General features: G+C 48.6%; 1 protein-coding gene across 2 annotated transcripts in view; it reads left to right on the forward strand.

Annotated features, from left to right (window-relative positions):
• Positions 1-15,838, forward strand: part of UBE2H (ubiquitin conjugating enzyme E2 H) — a 66,450-nt gene extending 50,612 nt beyond the window's left edge. Inside the window, exons 4-8 of one of the 2 annotated variants that reach the window (XM_064142773.1) lie at positions 381-420; positions 2,029-2,081; positions 3,562-3,690; positions 11,514-11,650; positions 14,655-15,838. In XM_064142773.1, coding sequence (XP_063998843.1) covers positions 381-420; positions 2,029-2,081; positions 3,562-3,690; positions 11,514-11,638 — 347 coding nt within the window. In that variant the 3' untranslated portion in view covers positions 11,639-11,650; positions 14,655-15,838. Of the gene's footprint in view, positions 1-380; positions 421-2,028; positions 2,082-3,561; positions 3,691-11,513; positions 11,841-14,654 lie in introns of those variants that run through there. The other variant, XM_064142772.1, reaches the window with a different exon arrangement.
• The last annotated feature ends 1,145 nt before the right edge of the window (positions 15,839-16,983 follow it).

Raw genomic sequence — 16,983 nt, forward strand, 5'->3', positions numbered from 1 at the left:
CTGAATGATCCTTTGAATCACAGAATCAGTCAGGGTCAGAAGGGACCACAAGGATCATCTAGTTCCAACCCCCTGCCCCAGGCAGGGGCACCCTACCCTAGAGCAGGCTGCCAGAGTCTCATCCATGTCTCTTCCAACCTAAACCATTCTGTGGCTCTACTGCATCAGAGAACCTTTTGTGGAGGGCTCTGCACTGGAAGCAGGGAGGTCTGCAGGGTTTTGAGGAGATGGACAGAGGACCCCAAGGGGCAGAACGTTACCTGTGTGTTGTAAAGGTTATGTAGCTATATATAGCTGAGGCTGAGTTTCCTTTGAGTCCTTGCCTGGTAGATTCCCCTCTGCTCTTGCTGTCTGTTATTTACCAGTCTCTCTCTTTGCAGGATTCATGAATAAAATTTTCCATCCCAACATCGACGAAGCGTAAGTAGATCCCTCAGGTGGGCTCTGGCTTTTTTGGCAGAGGGATTTGTCTCACTCCTAACCTTTCCTTTGGCTTCCTGAGGAGCTCAGGGTGCTTGCACCAATCAAAAAAGTCCAGAGTGGGGGATGTTTGGCCATGTCTTTTGCTTTGCTTCTCCTCTTTTTTGCTTTGCTTTGCTTTGCTTCTCCTCTTTTTTGCTTTGCTTTGCTTCTCCTCTTTTTTGCTTTGCTTTGCTTCTCCTTTTTTGCTTTGCTTCTCTTTTTTTGCTTTGCTTTGCTTCTCCTCTTTTTTGCTTTGCTTTGCTTCTCCTCTTTTTTGCTTTGCTTTGCTTCTCCTCTTTTTTGCTTTGCTTTGCTTCTCCTCTTTTTTGCTTTGCTTTGCTTCTCTTCTCTTTTTTGCTTTGCTTTGCTTCTCCTCTATTGCTTTGCTTTGCTTTGCTTCTCCTCTATTGCTTTGCTTTGCTTTGCTTCTCCTCTATTGCTTTGCTTTGCTTTGCTTCTCCTCTATTGCTTTGCTTTGCTTTGCTTCTCCTCTATTGCTTTGCTTTGCTTCTCCTCCTTTGCTTTGCTTCTCTTTTTTGCTTTGCTGTGCTTCTCCTCTTTTGCTTTGCTTCTCCTCTTTTTTGCTTTGCTGTGCTTCTCTTTTGCTTTGCTTCTCCTCTTTTTTGCTTTGCTGTGCTTCTCTTTTGCTTTGCTTCTCCTCTTTTTTGCTTTGCTGTGCTTCTCTTTTGCTTTGCTTCTCCTCTTTTTTGCTTTGCTTCTCTTTTGCTTTGCTTTGCTTCTCCTCTCTTGCTTTGCTTTGCTTCTCCTCTTTTGCTTTGCTTTGCTTCTCTTTTTTGCTTTGCTTCTCCTTTTTTGCTTTGCTTCTTCTCCTTTGCTTTGCTTCTCTTTTTTGCTTTGCTTTGCTTCTCCTCTTTTTTGCTTTGCTGTGCTTCTCTTTTGCTTTGCTTCTCCTCTTTTTTGCTTTGCTTCTCTTTTGCTTTGCTTTGCTTCTCTTTTGCTTTGCTTTGCTTCTCCTCTTTTGCTTTGCTTTGCTTCTCCTCTTTTGCTTTGCTTTGCTTCTCCTCTTTTGCTTTGCTTTGCTTCTCTTTTGCTTTGCTTCTCCTCATTTTTGCTTTGCTTTGCTTCTCCTCTCTTTTGCTTTGCTTTGCTTCTCCTCTCTTTTGCTTTGCTTTGCTTCTCCTCTCTTTTGCTTTGCTTTGCTTCTCCTCTCTTTTGCTTTGCTTTGCTTCTCCCCTCTTTTGCTTTGCTTTGCTTCTCCCCTCTTTTGCTTTGCTTTGCTTCTCCCCTCTTTTGCTTTGCTTTGCTTCTCCCCTCTTTTGCTTTGCTTTGCTTCTCCCACTTTAAGGGGGAGGGAAACCCTGGCAGCCACCTTTGCTTTAGTCTTTCCATATGGACCAAATCATTCAGTTAAGGTTCCAGTTAATTTTCTTTGGAGGTGAGGGTGAGGATTGATGGTTTTAAAGGCTTTGTAACTGCAGAAGGGATAAATCAGAGCTTGCCTTTAACAGTGGGGCAGGGGGAGAGGGAGGGTTAAGTTCTCTTACATCCCCAGAGTATTTCTTGAGTGTGATTGTCTCTAATTCCATCTTTTTCCATGTGTTTCAGGTCAGGAACTGTATGTCTAGATGTAATCAATCAGACTTGGACAGCTCTCTACGGTGAGTTTGGTGTTTTCCCTGAAGGTTGATCACATCAAGGTGTGTTTGGTGTGTTAACATAACACAGCTCCATGATCTTAAGTCAGCTCTTGGTTGTTTTCCTGAGGTTTTAGGCTCTTTGCAGGGCCAAGATCAAGAGAATAACAAGGTTTTCATGTGGAAGTGTTTTCACAAACTCCTCTTTCATGGCAGAGAGGTGAAAATATCCCATAAATCTCACACAAAAAGGTCACTCAATCCACTCCTAGAATCACAGAACTCTTTTGATTGAAAAGGACAGTTCAAGATCATCTAGCTACAACCCTTTTTCCATGGGCAGGGACATCTTCAACTAGATCAGCTTATTCAGAGCCCTGCCCAGCCTGTCCTTGAAGCACTTCCAGGGATGGACAATCCATAATTTCTCTGGGCAGACTTCTCTAATGTTTCACAACCCTCAGAGTGAAGATTTTGTTTTCTTCTTTCTGCTTACATGGAATCTCCTGGGTTCCTCTTTGTGCCTGTTGCCCCAGAATGGCCTTGGAGTGGAGGAACTGAACACTCCTTAGAATCATAGAATCAACCAGGCTGAAAGAGACCTCCAAGCTCACCCAGGCCAACCTAGCACCCACCCCTAGCCAATCAACCAGACCATGGCACTAAGTGCCTCATCCAATCTTGTGGGACAGTGACTCCAGCACCTCCCTGGGCAGCCCATTCCAATGCCAGTCACTCTCTTCTGCCAACAACTTCCTCCTAACATCCAACCTAGACCTGCCCTGGCACAGCTTCAGGCTATGTCCCCTTCTTCTGTTGCTGCTTGCCTGGCAGCAGAGCCCAACCCCACCTGGCTACAGCCTCCCTGCAGGCAGCTGCAGGCAGCAATGAGCTCTGCCCTGAGCCTCCTCTGCTGCAGGCTGCACCCCCCCAGCTCCCTCAGCCTCTCCTCACAGGGCTCTGCTCCAGGCCCCTCACAGCTTTGTCGCCCTCCTGTGGACACCTTCCAGTACTGCAACATCTCTGCAATGGAGGAGCCCAGAGCTGGACACAGCACTCCAGGGGTGGCCTGAGCAGTGCTGAGCACAGGGGCACAAGAACCTCCCTTGTCCTGCTGCCCACACTGCTCCTGAGCCAGCCCAGGCTGCCATTGGCTCTGCTGCCCACCTGGGCACTGCTGCCTCAGCTTCAGCTCCTCTCTGCCAGCACCCCCAGGCCCCTCTCTGCCTGGCTGCTCTCAGCCACTCTGGCCCCAGCCTGCAGTGCTGCTTGGGGTTGCTGTGGCCAAAGTGCAGAACCCTGCACTTGGCCTTGTTCAGTCTCATCCCCTTGGCCTCTGCCCACCCATGCAGCCTGGCCAGGTCCCTCTGCAGGGCTCTGCTACCCTCCAGCAGCTCCACACCTGCTCCTAGCTTGTTTTGCTTGTTTTCTTTGCCTCGTGGGATGATTAATCAGGTTGACTTTGGATCTGTGGCCATGACCAACTTTTGTCTTTGCCTTCCAGATCTCACCAATATATTTGAATCGTTCCTGCCCCAGCTGCTGGCCTATCCCAACCCTATAGATCCTCTAAATGGTGACGCTGCAGCCATGTACCTCCACCGACCAGAAGAGTACAAACAGAAAATTAAAGGTAAGGACAGGAAATTAACACATGTATGGACTGAGTGGTGGCCTGGGGTTAGCTGCTCTGAGTCCCACCCTGGAGGAATGAGGTCTTTGTTCTCAGTCAATCACCAATCATAGAACACTTTAGGGTGGAAGTGACCTTTCAAAGTCTTGCAAGGTCTCTGTCCATTTTGAAGTGAAGAGGTGGGTGAGCTGCTGCTGCTGCTGTTGTTGCTGCTGCTGCTGCTGCCACGTGTGAGGTTTAAATCATTACCAGACCCTAAGGGCAGGCTGGAAGCAAAGCTGAGTTAGGATTGATCTGAATTTGGAGAACCTCAGTTTCTCAACCTAGAGAAATGATTTGGTAGTGTGCCCAGATGGGCAGCAGAGCCAATGGCATCCTGGGCTGGCTCAGGAGCAGTGTGGGCAGCAGGACAAGGGGGGGTTATTCTTCCTCTGTACTCAACACTGCTCAGGCCACACCTTGAGCAATGTGTCCAGTTCTGGGCTCGTCCATTGCAGAGAGATGTTGAGGTGCTGGAAGGTGTTTGGAGAAGGGCAGCAAGGCTGGGGAGGGGCCTGGAGCAGAGCCCTGTGAGGAGAGGCTGAGGGAGCTGGGGATGTGCAGCCTGCAGCAGAGGAGGCTCAGGGCAGAGCTCATTGCTGCCTGCAGCTGCCTGCAGGGAGGCTGTAGCCAGCTGGGGTTGGGCTCTGCTGCCAAGGCCAGAAGAAGGGCCAGAGCCTGAAGCTGTGCCAGGGCAGGTCTAGGCTGGCTGTGAGGATGAAGTTGTTGTCAGAGAGAGTGATTGGCATTGGAATGGGCTGCCCAGGGAGGTGCTGGAGTCACCATCCCTGGGAATGTTCAAGCACAGCCTGGCTGGGGCAGTTAGTGCCATGGTCTGGTTGCTTGGCCAGGGCTGGGTGCTAGGTTGGACTATGGATGAGCTTGGAGGTCTCTTCCAACCTGCTTGGTTCTGTGATTCCATGATATGATACTATGAGATGTTGAGGTACTGGGAAGTGTTCTCCTTGACCTGGTTGATTCTATGACTCTATGAAAAGGTGCTCAGCTAAGGCAGGGTCAAGGAAAAGTGTTCAACTGAAGTGGGAGCATCCAGTTGCTGAGTTCCTGGCTGGGCAGTAGCTTTGTGGCACCTCTGTGATCTGAGGGCAGCCATCAAGGCATCGTTGATGCCGCTGGAGGCAGCAGGAACTGTCAGCAGGTCACAGAATCACAAACTGGCAGAGGTTGGAAGGAACCTCTAGAGATCATCCAGTCCAGCCCCACATCCAGAGCAGGTTGACCTAGAGGAAGTTGCACAGGACAGAGGCCAGGCAGGTGTTGAATGACTCCAGAGATGGAGACTGCACCACCAAGTTGTGGTTCCTCATTACTTCCTAGTCAAAGCCAAACCTTACTGCTGCTATGCCTGGTTCAAAGGCTGCTAGTCAAGAAAGCTGCACACCAGTCAGGGCTCAAAGGGTGTAGCAAGGCCAGATGCTCTTGAGGATCACCACAGATGTTTTGGGGGGTTGGATAGGTCTTCTAGTCCAAGCCCCTGCAGGGAGCAGAGGCATCTTCAACTAGAGCAGGTTGCTCAGAGACTCAGCCTGACCTGAAAGACTTCCAGGGATGTGGCACCTGCCATGTCTCTTAGCAGTATGTTCCAGGGTCTCACCACCCTCACAATAAAGAATTTCTTCCTTCTCTCCAACCTAAATCTCTCTCTCTTGAGTTTCAAATCATCACCACTTGTTCTGTCACAACAGGCCCTGCTCAAAAGTCTGTCCCCAGCTTTCTTCTCAACCCCTTTTAAGTCCTGAAAGGCCACCAGAAGGTCATAGAATCAGTCAGGGTTGGAAGGGATCATCTAGTTCCAACCCCCCTGCCATGCCCAGGGACACCCTATTCTAGGTCAGGCTGCCCACAGCCTCATCCACCCTGGCCTTAAACACCTCCAGGGATGGGGCTCCAGATCTCCCTGGAGCCTTCTCTTCTCCAGGCTGAACAACCTCTGTTCTCTCAGCCTGGCCTCACAGCAGAGGGCTTCCAGCCCTCCCATCATCGTTGTGGCCTCCTCTGGTCCTGCTTCACTAGGTCCACGTCTCTTCTGTGCTGAGATGTGCCTTAAGTGGAGAAAGTGAAAGATCTGGAGGAGCTGAATTGAGAGTAGTGAATGGAGTTATCAGCTTTGACATGTCCAAGGTGCCTTCAGAGGGCCAGGGAGTGGTTTCTCCTGTGCTCAGGGTGAGCAGGATGTGGTCAGAGATGTGTAACCCAGCTGGGGCTGCCCAGGCTAAACATTAACAGTGACCAGTGAGGGTAGGTGAGCACAGGCAGAACCAGTGAAGGTGCTGCTGTGTTGTCTCCTGCAAGTACAGCTTAGACAAGGCTGAAGAGTAGAGTCAGCACCTCCTTGGAATCAGGGAAGGCTTCCAGGAAGGACTCTCAAATACCTTGGAAAAATCTGGAGATAAAACTGACCTAGCAAGCAGGTGAGTGAGACACAAAGTGAGTTAATCTTTCAAACATCAGAAATAGGATGAAAAAAACCCAAAATTGTGCTTTAAATTTGCATTCTGCCAGCCCTAGAGTCAGCTGCCTGCAGGCAGGAGCAGGACACCATCTCCTGATGTGACAAAGCTGTGGCAAAGCCAGGGACTTTGTTTCTCCCCTGATTCAGCAACAACATCAAGGGCAAAAGGAAACCTAAGGAGGTTCAAACAAGGTCAGTGTAGAGTCTTACACCTGGAGAGGAACAATCCCATGCAGCTGAGAAGTTCATAGAACCATAGAATCAGCCAGGTTGGAAGAGACCTCCAAACTCATCCAGTCCAACCTAGCACCCAGCCCTGGCCAATCATAACCATAGAATCAAGCAGGTTGGAGGAGACCTCCCAGCTCATCCAGTCCAACCTAGCACCCAGCCCTGTCCAGTCAACCAGACCATGGCACTAAGTGCTTCATCCAGGCTTTAAGTTGACCTGCTGGAAAGCAACTCCATGAAGAAGGACCTCAGAGTCCCAGTGGACAGACAATAAGTGATCCATGGGACACCAGTGTGCCCTTGTGGCAAAGGCCAGTGGATTCCTGGGGCACATGTAGAAGAGTGTGTCAAGGAAGGTTTTCTTCCCTCTCAGGCCTACTGTGACCAGACCTGGGGTATTGTGTCCAGTTCTGGGCTCCCCAGTTCAAGAGGGACAGGTATATGCTGGAGAGTGCCTAACAGAGGCTATGAGGATGATGAAGGGACTGGAACATCTGTCTGATAAGGAAAGGCTGAGAGACTTGGGGCTGTTCAGTCTGGGGAAGAGAAGGCTGAGAGGAGATCTTGTTACTGCTTATAGCCACCTGAAGAGTGGGTGTCAGGGAGGTGCCAGCCTCCTTTCAGTGGTGTCCTGTGATGGGACAGGAAACAGAGGATGCAAACTGGAACACAGAAGCTTCCACCTCAACATCATGAAAATCATCTTGCCTCTGAGGATCATGAAGCCCTGGAGCAGCTTACCCAGAGAGGTTGTGGAGTCTCCACCTTCTGAGACTTTCAAGACCCATCTGGATGCCTTCCTGTGTGGCCTGTCCTGGCTGCTGCTGCTGTGGCAGGGAGGTTGGACTCTGATCTTCAGAGATCCCTTCCAACAGCTACCATTCTGTGATCAACATTTAATCCAGTAGTGCCAAATTTACAGCCCTTGGCCCAGGTTTGGCCTGGGCAAAGTTTTTGAGAGACCATGACCACCTGATTGATGGGGGTTTTGTTTCCTCTTTTGGTTACTGAATAACTCTAGGACATGTTTGTCTGTGGGAGCCCTGCCAAGGCCTGCCCAGCAAGGAGAACCTCCATGAGCCACACAATCTCATCGCCCTCCTGTTGTGTAGCAGCATTCCTAACTGAGTCTTGTGAGAGCTTGCTCCTGCTTGGAGAGCTCAAGAATCCCATAAGGACTTGGAATTTAGTGATGGCATCATAGAATCAAGCAGGTTGGAAGAGAGCTCCAAGCTCAGCCAGGCCAACCTAGCACCCAGCCCTGCCCAAGCAACCAGACCATGGCACTAAGTGCCCCAGCCAGGCTTGGCTTCAACACCTCCAGGCACAGCCACTCCACCACCTCCCTGGGCAGCCCATTCCAGTGCCAATCACTCTCTCTGACAACAACTTCCTAACAACATCCAGCCTAGACCTCCCCTGCCACAGCTTGAGACTGTCCCCTTGTTCTGTTGCTGGCTGCCTGGCAGCAGAGCCCAACTCCACCTGGCTACAGCCTCCCTGCAGGCAGCTGCAGGCATCAGTGAGCTCTGCCCTGAGCCTCCTCTGCTGCAGGCTGCACCCCCCCAGCTCCCTCAGCCTCTCCTCACAGGGCTCTGCTCCAGGCCCCTCCCCAGCCTTGCTGCCCTGCTCCAAACACTTTCCAGTATCTCAACATCTCTCTTCCATCAGCTCTGCTGCATCACTCTAGAGCAGTTAAACCTGGAGTCACTTTGTTCTGACGTGAGATTGTTCCCAGTGAGGATGGTGAGACACTGGAACAGGTTGCCCAGGTAGATTGTGGATGCCCCCTCCATGGAAGTGTTGATGGTCAAGTTGGATGAGGCCTTGAGCAACCTGGTTTAGTGGGAGGTGTTCCAAACCACTGCCATGAGCAGGGACTAGATGATCTTTAAGGTCCCTTCCAGCCCAAACCAGTCTGTGATCCACTGACTCTCTGAAATGACTCTTCATCAGCTGCAGCTTTTCATTTGAGGGTGAAACTACAAATGAGGCCAGTCACAACTGTGAGTTCAGTGTTGAGTTACTCAGTTCACTCTGCTTGACTCCTCTGACAGCTCCATGACAGGATCAGAAGAGCTGCCCTGCAGATCTGGCCTGCTCAGTATCCTCAAGTCCACTGGCTGCTTGCTTTTTGTGTGACAAAGCTTCCAGGCAAAACAGTTTGTCAGATTAAAATCTCCAGGGCCAGCACAGGGGGCACTTTGTATGTCCTCTGTGCTTTGATGGAGCTAAAAAGACAAACAGACTGCTGCTGGCCAACAGCAGGAGCTCCAAGGCAGCTCAGAGCTTCTGCTGCTGTCAACAGATGAGCCAATGTGTGCCCAAAAAGGCCACCAGCATCCTGGCTTGGGTCTGCAAGAGTGTGGCCAGCAGGAGTAGGGCAGGGATTGTTCCCCTGGACTGGGCACTGATAAGGTCACACCTTGAGTACTGGGTTCAGTTTTGCATCTCTCATTGCAAGAAGGACTTTGAGGGGCTGGAGCAGGGCTAAAGAAAGGCAACATAGCTGAGGAGTCTGGAGCACAAGGCTTGTGAGGAGCAGCTGAGGGAACTGGGGGTGTTTGGTCTGGAGAAAAAGAGGCTGAGGGGAGACCTTCTGGAAGGAGATTGGTGTCAGGTGGGAGTTGGTCTCTTGTCCCAGGGGATAGTGAGGGAGAGGAAGAGGCTTCAGGTTGCAGCAGTGGAGGTTTAGGTTGAACATTAGAAGAAACTTCTCCACTGAAAGGGTTCTCAGAACACTACAGCAGGCTGCTCAGGGAGGTGGCTGAATCCCCATCCCTGGAAGTGTTTAAAAGCTGCAGAGGTGTGGTGCTGAGGGACATGGTTTGGTGCTGAGACTAGAGTTAGAGAGTGGTTGGGCTTGGTCTTTTCCAGCCAAAATGCTGCAGTGGCTCACCAAAAATCTGAGGACATCCCACAGGGAGGCTGACCAAGCCCAACTCTCTCATCCTGTGATCACAAGGATATTCTCCTCCCTCATTTCCATCCTGAAGGTGGTCTAGAAGGAGCTTTAAGTGCTTACAACGTGGCTGGTGTTCCAGACACCCAAGAGTCCTGCCTCTGCTGTCTCTTCTCCAGGCTTGCGTGCCGAGGAGAAGATGAAGCTCACCAACTGTTGAGCCTCATGCTCTAGTGGGTGTAAAAATAGCCTTGGAGATGCTAAACTGATGGGATGGATTGGAGCAGCTCCTCTGCTCTGGGAAGCTCACAAGAGCAGATGCATAATTGATTGCTGCTTCTCCTCATTTTTTAGTTATGAGCACATAGAGCAGATGTGTGGTGGTGCAGGGATGGGAGGAGGCTTGGAGATGTGGCCTGAGGTCTGTAGCTTCTGTGACTCTTGAGATGAAACCCAAACACTCAGCATTGCTCAGGCCACACCTTGAGTGCTGTGTCCAGTTCTGGGCCTCTCAATTCAAGAGAGATGTTGAGGTGCTGGAAGGTGTTTGGAGAAGGGCAGCAAGGCTGGGGAGGGGCCTGGAGCAGAGCCCTGTGAGGAGAGGCTGAGGGAGCTGGGGGGATGCAGCCTGCAGCAGAGGAGGCTCAGGGCAGAGCTCATTGCTGCCTGCAGCTGCCTGCAGGGAGGCTGTAGCCAGGTGGGGTTGGGCTCTGCTGCCAGGCAAGCAGTAAGAGAACAAGGGGACACAGCCTGAAGCTGTGGCAGGGGAGGTCTAGGCTGGATGTTGTTAGGAAGTTGTTGTCAGAGAGAGTGATTGGCATTGGAATGGGCTGCCCAGGGAGGTGGTGGAGTTGCTGTGCCTGGAGGTGTTGAAGCCAAGCCTGACTGAGGCACTTTTTGCCCTGTTCCTCTGCACAGAGGTGGCCTCGAAAGCTGCCCAGGCCTCAGCTGGCAGCAGTTGGTTTACCTGCCTGCAGGAATCCCAGTCAAACCAGTTCTGCTGCTTGCTGTTGGCTGAAGTTCAAGGTGCTGCTCTAGCTGCAGAAAGCCAGCGTGGTTCAGACCCCACTATGTGATGTGGTTTGCATCAGGCACCTGCAGCGTGCTGGCCTGGCTCCCTGCAGCTCCTTCTTGGTCTGAAGCAGGTTGTGAGAGTTGTGCTTTGGAAACACAGCCTGGGGCACCCCCAAGTTTCTTTCTACTAGTTCCTTCAACTAGTATTCTGCTCTGCCTTCTCTGACTGTCCTTCTGTCTGACTCTCAGCTTTGGCTTCAGTGAGGCTTGTTCTTCCCTGTTGCTTTAAACACTCAGCTCTTTGTGTCCAGCTCTGGAGTCCTCAGCACAGCAGAGACATGGACCTGTAGGCAGCCACAGCAATGATGGAAGGGTTGGAAGCTCTCTGCTGTGAGGCCAGGCTTGAGTGAGTTGGAATTATTCAGCCTGGAGAAGAGAAAGCACCCAGGGAGACCACCTGGGCATCCTTTCAGTGCTTAAAGGAGCCAGAGAAGGTGTTGAGAGAAGGGCAGCAAGGCTGGTGAGAGGCTAAAGGGGCCAGAGAAGGGCAACAAAGCTGGGGAGGGGCCTGGAGCAGAGCCCTGTGAGGAGAGGCTGAGGGAGCTGGGGGGGTGCAGCCTGCAGCAGAGGAGGCTCAGGGCAGAGCTCATTGCTGCCTGCAGCTGCCTGCAGGGAGGCTGTAGCCAGCTGGGGTTGGGCTCTGCTGCCAGGCAAGCAGCAACAGAAGAAGGGGACAGAGCCTGAAGCTGTGGCAGGGGAGGTCTAGGCTGGCTGTGAGGAGGAAGTTGTTGTCAGAGAGAGTGATTGGCATTGGAATGGGCTGCCCAGGGAGGTGGTGGAGTCTCTGTGGCTGGAGGTGTTGAAGCAAAGCCTGGCTGGGGCACTTAGTGCCATTGGCTAAGGCTGGGTGCTAGGTTGGAGTGGCTGAGCTTGGAGTTCTCTTCCAACCTTGTGAGATGTTGACATGAAGAGGCTGGAGAAGACCACAGCACTTCTGAAGTAGCCTGGCTGGCTTCATTTTGCTTCTAATGCAGCTCCTGAGCTCAGACTTGGTCCTCAAAGCTGGGAACCCCTCAACTTACTGCTGCTGGCCTCAAACCCTTGCTCCAGCTCCTCAATACAGACCTTGCTGCTTACCTTTTGCCTTTCTCCCCCTGCCCACAGAGTACATTCAGAAATATGCAACAGAAGAAGCACTAAAAGAGCAGGAAGAAGGCACCGGCGACAGCTCGTCCGAGAGCTCCATGTCCGACTTCTCGGAAGACGAAGCTCAGGATATGGAGTTGTAGTAAAAAAAGAAGGCAACCCTGCTTTTTGGTTTTTCTTTTTTTTTTGTTTTGATTCAGAGAGACTCTTTCATTTCCTAACCACGAGAAGCAGACTATAATATTCATATTTAAACAAAACAAAACAAAGCAAGCGATTTTTTTTATGACTAAACAAGGTTTTTATGGATAATAGCATTGATATATCTCTTATCATCACCCTTTAGAGCTTGATTTATTATTATTGTTGTTGTTATGATGATGATTATTATTATTTAGGGGTTGTTTTGTTGGGTTTGGGGTTGTTTGGGGTTGGTTTTTTTCTTCTTCTTGGCCATAGGTTGGGTTTGGATTTGTTGGGGTTTTGTCTTCTTGGTCATAGGTTGGGTTTGGGTCTGTTGGGGTTTTGTTTTCTTCCTCTTGTTCATAGGTTGGGTTTGATTTTGAGGTTTTGTTTTCTTCTTGGTCATAGGTTGGGTTTGGGTCTGTTGGGGTTTTGTTTTCTTCTTCTTGTTCATAGGTTGGGTTTGATTTTGAGGTTTTGTTTTCTTCTTGGTCATAGGTTGGGTTTGGGTCTGTTGGGGTTTTGTTTTCTTCTTGTTCATAGGTTGGGTTTGGGTCTGTTGGGGTTTTGTTTCCTTCCTCTTGTTCATAGGTTGGGTTTGATTTTGAGGTTTTGTTTTCTTCTTGGTCATAGGTTGGGTTTGGGTCTGTTGGGGTTTTGTTTTCTTCTTCTTGGTCATAGGTTGGGTTTGATTTTGAGGTTTTGTTTTCTTCTTGGTCATAGGTTGGGTTTGGGTCTGTTGGGGTTTTGTTTTCTTCTTGTTCATAGGTTGGGTTTGGGTCTGTTGGGGTTTTGTTTCCTTCCTCTTGTTCATAGGTTGGGTTTGATTTTGAGGTTTTGTTTTCTTCCTGGTCATAGGTTGGGTTGGGGTTTTGTTTTCTTCTTCTTGTTCATAGGTTGGGTTTGATTTTGAGGTTTTGTTTTCTTCTTGGTCATAGGTTGGGTTTGGGTCTGTTGGGGTTTTGTTTCCTTCCTCTTGTTCATAGGTAGGGTTTGATTTTGAGGTTTTGTTTTCTTCTTGGTCATAGGTTGGGTTTGGGTCTGTTGGGGTTTTGTTTTCTTCTTCTTGGTCATAGGTAGGGTTTGATTTTGGGGTTTTGTTTTCTTCTTGGTCATAGGTTGGGTTTGGGTCTGTTGGGGTTTTGTTTCCTTCCTCTTGTTCATAGGTTGGGTTTGATTTTGAGGTTTTGTTTTCTTCTTGGTCATAGGTTGGGTTTGGGTCTGTTGGGGTTTTGTTTTCTTGGTCATAGGTTGGGTTTGGGTCTGTTGGGGTTTTGTTTTCTTCTTCTTGTTCATAGGTTGGGTTTGATTTTGGGATTTTGTTTTCTTCTTGGCCATAGGTTGGGTTTGGGTCTGTTGGGGTTTTGTTTTCTTCTTCTTGTTCATAGGTTGGGTTTGATTTTGGGATTTTGTTTTCTTCTTGGCCATAGGTTGGGTTTGGATTTGTTGGGGTTTTGTCTTCTTGTTCGTAGGTTGGGTTTGGATTTGTTGGGGTTTTGTTTTCTTGGTCATAGGTTGGGTTTGGGTCTGTTGGGGTTTTGTTTTCTTCTTCTTGTTTATAGGTTGGGTTTGATTTTGAGGTTTTTTTTTCTTCTTGGTCATAGGTTGGGTTTGGGTCTGTTGGGGTTTTTTTCTTCTTGGTCATAGGTTGGGTTTGGGTTTTGTTTGGGTTATTTTTTCTTCTTCTTGGTCATAGGTTGGGATTGGGTTTGGGGTTTTGTTTTCTTCTTCTTGGTCATAGGTTGGGATTGGGTTTGGGGTTTTGTTTTCTTCTTCTTGGTCATAGGTTGGGATTGGGTTTGGGGTTTTGTTTTCTTCTTCTTGGTCATAGGTTGGGATTGGGTTTGGGGTTTTTTTTCTTCTTCCTAGTCATGGTTTGGGTTTGTTAGGGTTATTTTTTTCTTCTTCTTGGTCATAGGTTGGATTTGGTTTGGGGGTTTTGTTTTCATCTTCTTTGTCATAGGTTGGGTTTGGATCTGTTAGGGTTTTATTTTCTTCTTCTTGGTCATAGGTTGGGTTTGGGTTTGTTGGGTTTTTTTTCTTCTTGGTCTTAGGTTGGGTTTGGTTTTGTTGGAGGGTTTTTTTTTCTTCTTCTTGGTCATAGATTGGGTTTGGGTTGGTTTGGGTTATTTTTTCTTCTTCTGGGTCCTAGGTTGGGTTTGGATTTGTTAGGGTGTTTTTATCTTCTTGGTCATAGGTTGAGTTTGGTTTTGTTTGGGTTATTTTTTCTTCTTGGTCTTAGGTTGAGTTTGGTTTTGTTTGGGTTATTTTTTCTACTTGGTCTTAGGTTGGGTTTGGTTTTGTTTGGGTTATTTTTTCTTCTTGGTCATAGGTTGGGTTTGGTTTTGTTCTCTTCTTCTTGGCCATAGGTTGGGTTAGGGTTTTGTTAGGGTTATTTTTACTTCTTGGTCATAGGTTGGGTTTGGTTTTGTTGTTTTTCTTCTTCTTGGTCATACTTCTTTTTACCTCTTTTCCAACCCAGCCTCTTTCCCACATTCCATAATTTTATTACTCCTATTATTATTATTAATAACAATAATTTCATTGTTCTTTGAGGTTGTTTGGGGTTGGGGTTTGGGTTTGTGGGTTTTTTTTTCCATCTTTTGGTAGCAATATGCAACCCAAATGCATGCACTCAAAATTCCATTTGGCCAAGTCAAAAAAAAAAACAAACCCTTTTCATTTTTGAGTTTTGGTTTGGGGGGGGGGGGGGTGGGGGGTTGTTTTTTAGGGGGAGGGAGGGAAGGGGTTGGTCCTTGGGTGAGTTTATGATTTCCTTCTTGTGCGCTACTGAGCTGTCAGCTGCGAAAAGCTGCCCTTGGGTTAGGTAGGAAATTAGTTCCAAAAGTGAAGAAAGCTTAAAAAAGAAAAAAAAAGGAAAACAAACAAAAACCAAAAAAAAAGAACAAAGACACAAAAAAAAAAAGATGGAAACCCAAGATATTTTGCTTCTTTTTTTTGTTGTTTTGTTACCAGTTCTTTCCAAAGACACCGCCTGGGATGGACCGCGGAGTGGTTGTTTTCCTCCTCAAAAAAACCCCATAGAAGATCAAACAGTGGAGTTAAAAATATGATAAGGTAGCTCCTTCAGCTCCAGCTTTGGTGTTTTGCATGGAGTCACCCTGGGAGGGGAGGGGAGACAACAAAAAAAAAAAACCCAACAGACAGAAAAGGATAAATGGAGGATAAAAAAAACCCACCCCCAACCCTCAACCAAACGACGAAAGGAAGGAAATAGACAACCAAACGAAAGACAAACAAACAGTACAAGTGCATGGAGCTGTTCCTGAGCTGAATTCTGGATTTTGAAGTCCAGTTTTATATGTTGGACTCCTGCCTGCCCCCTCCTGAACTCCTAAGGACTTGACAACCACTGGGCTGATTGTTTGGTTTTTTTTTGGTTCCCTCCTTTTCTTTTGGTTTCTCGCTTTTGGGGAGCTTTGGAGAGGGGGGGGGGAAAAAAAGCCTTCTTCATGGATGTGATTTGCTTTTCTCGGGCTGGATTATGGAGATTGAGGCCTCTTTTTGGGGAGGAAAAGGAAAAAAACCACCAAACCACCACCCCCTCCCCACCTCTTCTCCTCCCTTCCCTTCCCCACCACCGCAACCGCCGCTCTCCGAACAATGCTTTGGTTGAAGCTGGGAGCGCAACCTCGAAGTTCCAAACCTCTTTGTCCTAGCTTGGAAACTGGCTTCATGGTTTGGGTTTTGTATCTTTTGGGTTGGTTTTGTTTGGGGTATTTTTTTTTTTTGTGTTGGCTTCAAGTATGGTTCAACACCTCACAGACACCACCTCCTGAAGGTCCTCTTGCCCTGATGGATCAACCTTGCTTGAAAGCTTCAGCCCCGTTGAGGATTGAGACCTTGCTGTTGGCTGTAGTCCACCAATGTCATCGGCACGGAGCTGTTGTTGGGTTTCTTTTCCTTTCCTTTGGGTTTGTGGTTCCTTTGGGGGGGTTGTGGGGGTTTTTTTTGGTTGTTTATTTTCCTTCCCCACTTCTGCACTGGCTTGGTGTAGCCATCTTGCTTGTGTGTGTGTACAACAGGACTGCAAAAAGTCCTTTGAAAGCGAAAGAAATGCAAAAGTCTGGAGAGGAAAAGAAAGGAAAAATAAGAGATGAATAAAAACCAAACCAGAAAAAAGCCTAAAGAGCACCAAACTGAGGATGCAGTTGAATCTGCTCTGTCTTGGGTTGCTTGGGTTTGGTTTCCAGGATGCTTCTGGATTGAGATGTTTTGATGACTTTTTCTTTCTGGTGGCTAGATCAACACCTTGAGGTTTTGCATTGGTTGGTTTGGAAGGCTACAAAAGTCTCTCACCAGGGTAAATTATCTCCCCGGGGTTGGCTGCTGCTGTGTTGGACTCTGGAGAGGATTTGTGCATCAGAAATCAAAGCAGAGATGGATTTTGAACGTTGAGTGGTACCTGCTGGTGGTTCTTTATTTGGGGAGGGGCAGGGGCATGGTTTCAGAAGGGTTTGGGTGAGATGTTTCCATCTGTGGGCCAGCCTGCAGGACTAGCATATGGCTCAGCTTACCTGGAGCAGGGTTTGGAACTTCCAGCTGCTCTGATTACCATTGCCCCACAATTACTGTTGGGTTGTGTTGGTTCTTTACTTTTGGAGATGCCACCAAGCCATGAGCAGAACATCAAAGTGATACCTTTACCTTTTCTCTAGAAGCAATGTGTTGGATTTGGGGTTTTTTTTACCTTTGGAGATGCCACCAAGCTGGGAGCAGAACATCCATCTGGTATTTTTCACCTCTTCTCCTGCAGCTGTTGTTGGGTTCTGCTGCTCCTTTGCCTTCTGAGATGCCACAAGCTGGAGCAGAGCATCAAACTGGCATATTGTTACTGTTCCCCTGCAGTTATTGTTGGGTTCTGCTGCTCTTTTGCCTTTTGAGATGCCACAAGCTGGAGCAGAGCATCAAACTGGCATATTGTTACTGTTCCCCTGCAGTTATTGGGTTCTGCTGCTCCTTTGCCTTCTGAGATGCCACCAAGCTGGGAGCAGAGCATCAAACTGGCATTTTGTTACCATTCTCCTGCAGTTACTGGGTTCTGCTGCTCCTTTGCCTTCTGAGATGCCACCAAGCTGGGAGCAGAGCATCAAACTGGCATTTTGTTACCATTCTCCTGCAGTTATTGTTGGGTTCTGCTGCTCCTTTGCCTTCTGAGATGCCACCAAGCTGGGAGCAGAGCATCAAACTGGCATTTTGTTACCATTCTCCTGCAGTTATTGTTGGGTTTTGCTGGTCCTTTGCCTTTTGAGATGCCACCAAGCTGGGAGCAGAACATCAAAGT

This window comes from Pogoniulus pusillus, chromosome 4, assembly GCF_015220805.1.
Source record: "Pogoniulus pusillus isolate bPogPus1 chromosome 4, bPogPus1.pri, whole genome shotgun sequence".
In the NCBI taxonomy this organism is placed as follows: Eukaryota; Metazoa; Chordata; class Aves; order Piciformes; family Lybiidae; genus Pogoniulus; species Pogoniulus pusillus.